The sequence below is a fragment of the Morone saxatilis genome, unplaced genomic scaffold (assembly GCF_004916995.1).
Source record: "Morone saxatilis isolate NCDOM2014 unplaced genomic scaffold, NCSU_SB_2.0 Contig18, whole genome shotgun sequence".
In the NCBI taxonomy this organism is placed as follows: domain Eukaryota; kingdom Metazoa; phylum Chordata; class Actinopteri; family Moronidae; genus Morone; species Morone saxatilis.
Window position 1 is genome coordinate 133340 of NW_023339740.1, and position 6200 is coordinate 139539.

The following is a 6200-nucleotide window of genomic DNA, read 5'->3' on the forward strand; positions in this document are numbered from 1 at the left end:
CTTCCACTTGTTTCATGGCTTTTTCAAAGAGCCTTCTGCTGATGTCCCACGTTTTTCACTCAGTGCGATATTTCCAAACTGATGTAGTGATAAATGCTGAAACACGGTGAAGTCTTGATTCTGAGCCTGACTTTTTGCCCATTTGGCAAAGTCATCTTTCAAACTCTCTGCAATTCTCTCTTTTCAACTGTTCAATTTCTTCTAGATTTAAATTTTGAGCCACATCCCCAGAACTCATTCATATTGCAACAACAGGGTTGGGCAGCTATAGCTTTCTACAACCATGCATACTGCACCATAAAGCAGAGGAATGGAGATTACTTCACCCTGGCCAGAGATGATCTAATGAAGGCTCAGGAGTCTCTGAAGTATCTCAGTGAGGAATCCATGGTTTGTCTGCAACTTGTAAAAATGTCCTCTACAGACTCAGCCAACAGTAACCCTAACAGCCTAGACAAACAGTTCACAACCAAGTGCACGATGTTAGGTTACATTGACAAAAACATTAGTGAGGCCATCCAAAAGCTGGATGAAATAAAAGGAAAGGACCGGGATGCAGTGGCCGTTGAATCATCAATTTTCTCTCTGGTGTCGGGTGCTGATGAAGATCTCCAAGAGGAAGCCTACAACCTGTACAGTGGAGGACTGAAATATGTATTTTCTGTGGAAGTGAAGCCTCGTTTCTCATGGGGAGGTCTGCTGGTATTCTGTCTTGGAGTTTTACAGATTATTGGAGGAATATTGCTCACTGCTTCTACGTTTGGTACCTTGGCTCAAGTCGGCATGGGACTCATCAGTGAAGGAATATCAGACTGTATCAGTGGCATAGAGGCCATGGTGACAGGAGAATTCAGCTGGAAATCATGGGCTACACAAAAAGCAATTTCTATTGGTGTGTCTCTCATTGCGTCTGGAGTTGGAAAGCTGATTGCAAAGGGCTTCAAAGCTTGTAAAAGCTCAGTTATGGCATTTGGTAAACAGCTGAAGTTGATGCCAAAGTTTCTCTCCAACCAGGTTAAAGACGGTTTAAGTGTTGTCACAAAGACAAATATGAGGAATGCATTTAAACTCACTGCAAAAAAAATAGTTGAGGAAGTCACTATGTATGGAGTTGGGAAGGTAGAAAATAAAATACTGACTGAAATACTAAACAGCATCAAAGATCAGGTGTAAAAGAGAATTGTTCAGGAAGTGAAATCCAAAAGAGAGTCCCTGATTACATTAGTAGACCTGATTATCCTCTCACACCTTGAGGATAAAAAGCAACTTCATGATCTTCTGGAGGACAAGAACAGAAAGAATGAACTGCTGAACATTTTCAGAAAGTTAAGTAACACTGCAATACAGCCTTTCTATGCAAACCTGAGCTGGCAGAACAAGCTGAACTCATCCTTCTCCACAGTGGTGGACAGTGCTAAAGCAAATGCTAAAGGAACAACACTTGAAATTCTAACATTGATCCAAATTACCCACATGGAGGCACTGGCATTAGACGCGATCGGTGCAGCACTCAGCCTTTCAAGCAAGTTTTTTTCCAACCTTCATGAACAGCTGAATGAATTTCAAAGAGGAAAAGGTTTTTCAGAGAAATTGAACATAAATGAGCTCTCTGCTTCAGACAAAGAGCTACTGAAAGAATTCAAACAGGATTTAGCCAACATCATCAGTGCTTTATTGGCTGATGCACTGGTAGAAGTGTTCCACCAGAAGTTCTCCAGTCACATTGTTTCTCATGTTCAAAGCCAAGTAAATGGCTTAATTCACAATAATGTAAGATCTGGCTTAAATATTGACAGAACAGAAGAAAAACTCAGAGCTGGACAGAACAACAGATACATCGCATACATGCCAAAAGCTAAACATAACCTTGAAAGACAGACAGGTGAACACTCACAGTCACATGCTGAAAAGATCAAGGACCCAAAGACTGCTGGTACCATTCTTGATATCAGAGTCCTGTCAGAAACCACCGGCAAGGTTGTCATCCTAACAGAGGATAGCCATGGTACATTTACCAAAATGCAGGAGCTGAGACCAAGCACTAAACCCGCCAGTCAAACTGTGACACTGATCTACAGACCAAAGAGTGACCAAAACCCAGACGGCCATTATGATGTGCAGATCAATAACCAGACAGTGAGCATAGAAAATAGGGACAAAGGTTGCCTGTTTCATGCTTTGGCACGAGGCATGAAACCAGAGGCCAGTAAAGGAGAGATTGCTATGGAAGTAAACCGCTTCCGATCTGTGGTGGCCGACACTCTCCTCAGTGAACCAGGCCGATGGGAACCTTTTGTCAAACGCAAAGTCTGGACGGAAGAAATCAGAGGAGGGGACTGGTACATGGGACAGGGAGCAGCAAGAAAAGAGAAAAAGAAGATAAAAGAATCCATAAAGTCACTTGAGAAAGAGGTTGGAAAAATGGGATTATACAAAGACTTCACAAAAGATAGAAATCAAAATCCAGGAAAAGGACAATTCCTCCACGCAGATCACCAGCCACCAGTGCAGAGTATATTGGTTTCTGTATATCTGAACCCGGAAGGCGTACTATCAAAAGCCATAATTGAAGTGGCAACAAACTCATCCAATCCGGATAACAACTTGATTCAGAAAGTGAAAGACAATCATGGCCGTGAACTTCCAGCTGTTAATGTGCCTAAAGAAATACATCTTGACTTTCTCAGTACAAGATCAGAAGCTTTTAGAAGACACTTAGCTAAAACCATAAGCAATGATGATGTTGTAGGCACCTTCAAAGAGACTATCCTTGGCTCAATGCCCAGATTCAGGTTAGATAGCACAAAGAACTTAAATGACTTTCAGAACAAGAAAAGTAAAACCAGGCTTGAGATTTTTGAAAAAAGTTTTCAGCAACACAGTACAAAGATGGTTAAGCTCTGGTACAACAAGCTTCAGCCCAAGGGAGCCATGACAGAGAAACATCTTACCACCATAACTGACTGGATCACAAACAAGGGCTACAATGATCAAAATGATCCCCACAGGAACCAAGTCACCAAATTCCTTTAATGAAAAGGTGAGATCACATTTAATGTTGTGTTTTAATAAAACATATGTACAGCATTCATATAAGAGTGTTTGTGGTATTAGAATAGTTAATAAAGGGGGGGTACATGCAGTAGAGCCACATGTTCATAGTGCAGTTGTACATCCTGTGTACAAGTTCCGGCTGTGCTTTCTGACTAATTGTCCCAACAAGGTTGTAACATAGCTGACTCAGTTTGGATTAATAGAGGAAGAGCTGAACTCATCAGTCTCGTCACTTCCTAGTGACCTCGCTTGGCTGACCGGGCACCTGCAGTTCTATGAACCAAACTTGTTCCTCCAACATCTTTGGAAATATGTGATTGTCCTTGCACTGGAGAGCACTGTATGTGAGACTAGTGAGCGTTAACTTCTTTTTTACTTATATTCCATTACGTATGTACATAAAGTAACTAATGTTACCTAACATACTTATTTGAACCCAAACTACGAACTACTTCCGAAACCTAAACAAGTAGTTTTTGTTCTTAAACCTGATGTTTCCTAGTAGGCTTTTATTGTGAAAGTCTAACCGGAGGTTGTGTATTTATTATTGCTGAGCTTGGTGTATCTGTAGAAATGATGCTAGAGGGATATCTACAGCATAGGGCCACTGACCAGGCGGCAGTACTTGACGAGTTGGGAGTGAGAACGTGTTGCTGACAGAAGTTGTGTGCAGCCACTTCCTCCTGAGTCTGTGGGAGAGTTAAAAAAATATATATATTTACATTGAGTGAAAAAAGGTACGCATTAAAGGACCACTGTCACAACCTCTGACACTATACAGGTGGACCCAAATGCACAACTCAGGCACAGACGAAGTTGGAAAAAAAAGATATTTATTTTCTCAACAAAAGGCGCTCTCTAGGAGGATTTCAAAAATGCAAACAAAAAGTCTAACTTTGGTAGGTACATGGAATAACTTGGATTACAATACCTGACAATACTCACTGACGAGAAACAAGACAAACTGACGAAGACAAAAGGGAGACAAGGACTATTTATACCTTGTGAGAGTGGAAACAGGTGAAAGCAATCAGGGGTGGGGCAGACAATTACAAAGGCGGGAAAACACACAAAGGGAGGAAGTCAGGGTTGAACAGTGAGGGAAAAGGTGAGTACAAAATAAAACAGGAAGGACTAACATGAAAACACTTAACAAATTTGAGGAGACACAACAACCACTCTTACACTGTAAACTTTGCATTATGGTGAGCAGTTGACCAAAGTGGATTTGTGCTTTCTTTATAGTGTATGGACACTGGAGAATATGAGCGGTGAACAAGTACAATGAAGACTACAGAGATCTCTCTTGGACCCTGAACACCTCAACCCTGATCAAGAAGGTTCACCAGCGTCTCTTCTTCTTGAGGAAACTCAAGAAGGCTGTCTCCTCAGATTCTGGTGAACTTCTACTGCTGCACCATCGAGAGCATTCTTACCAACTGCATCACAGTCTGGTATGGAAACTGCTCGACCGGAAAACTCTCCAGAGGGTGGTGAAAACTGCCCAGCACATCACCGGTTCACCTCTCCCCACCATTGAGGCTGTCCACAGCAAGCAATGTCTGCGGAAGGCACGCAGCATTGCCAGGGACACCTCCCACCCAGGACACAAACTGTTTGCCCTCCTCCTGTCTCAATCTCATACTGTAAATATCTTAATTTATTGCCGTATATATTTATTATGTTAATATTGTTCATAATGTATTATAAATCTATAATGTTATTATACTTTTTCTTTACATATTTCTGTACATTTATAAACTACTTTGCGCTTCTGGTTGATGCTAACTGCATTTCGTTGGTTTGTACCTGTACTTACAATGACAATAAAGTTGAATCAAATCAAATCAAATTCAACACTACCACAATTAACAGCCTCCGAAATGACTAAAAATCCATTGTCAAGAAAAATGTGATACACGTCACAAACTTTTTCATGTCGATATGCAAAGTTAAAGTATTAGAATAGGTATTGAGACAGAAGAAGTGGTATCAGAACATCGCCAATAAATCAATTTGAAATAAGCCAAGAATTCCAAGCTACATTCTAGCTTAGCATGAGCATTATTTTAAAGATGAAAATAAAAACTTTATTCCAGCTGTACAAAGTGGGCAACTGTCAACTGGGGGGCCAACAGAGGCCCACGGCTCCTCTCTGCCCTTGAGCCCCTTTACAGGTAAATCAGGCCTTGGTAACAGCTCTAAAGCAAAATACTGTAATGTAGCTTTTTGTAAAACAGTATTAATATCAATTGTTTGGAACCAGAGAAGATATTAACAAAAGTCTACATGTTATTTGCAGGTTGTTATAATATAACCGAATATTACATAACAATCTAGGAGGGACAGCATTAACGCAATAAAGCAAAATTAAGCAACAGCCCTATTTCTACAAGCAGATAAGGTTGTGGGTGATGAATAAGCATGTGAACATCTAGACGTACGCCTATAAAAGTTCTAAAAAGACTTTGCAACACTAGGTATAAAGACTTAAAAACATCCAATTTCAAAACTTAGGAATTTATGTGCCGCATGATATAACCTTGTTCTCATCATTTACTGGATGAGTGGAGTTGGACAGAAAATTTACCAAAATCTCAGTGCAGTCCTTTAACAAGATAGAAACATCTCTCCAGAAATAATATCAGGAGCAGAGTCCTGGTACATCTTGAGTTATGAGTCCAGCCTGCCTGCCTGCCTCTACACACTGAGACTATTTTAGACCTTCACTGGCTGGCAGGAGAATAGAGAGCGGCCGGTGTCTGGAGGTGAACAGAGAAATTGGATGTCCGCTTGGTTGACTACCATATCTGTTCAGGGACAGGTGTTACAGTTATATGAGAACCAAATAAGGTCTGAACTTCAAATAATGACACAAGTTGTCGAGTATGCCAGACTATTACTTCATATTTCCAGAAATAACAGCACAGTCCCTGCATAACATCACAGCTAGCACATAAACAAAGTATACCTTGTGAGTGATTTTTGGTGTGTGCAGGAAATCAGTGACACCATGTTACCTTGTGCAGGTTCCCCTTGGAGTCTCCCAGGAAGGCGATTGTATGTCCCACCCTCACGCTGACGGCTACGGCAGTGAGACGGGCTGACGGGCTGTCCAGTATGGTCTCTGCCTCTACCGCCATCCT

General features: G+C 41.2%; 1 protein-coding gene across 1 annotated transcript in view; it reads right to left on the reverse strand.

The window, feature by feature from the left end:
• The window catches only part of plxnb1b (plexin b1b), a 75143-nt gene that overhangs the window by 31146 nt on the left and 37797 nt on the right, over positions 1-6200 (reverse strand). The window contains exon 6 of the mRNA XM_035661646.1: positions 6075-6200. Within this exon, the coding sequence (XP_035517539.1) occupies positions 6075-6200 (126 nt within the window). The remainder of the gene's footprint in view (positions 1-6074) is intronic.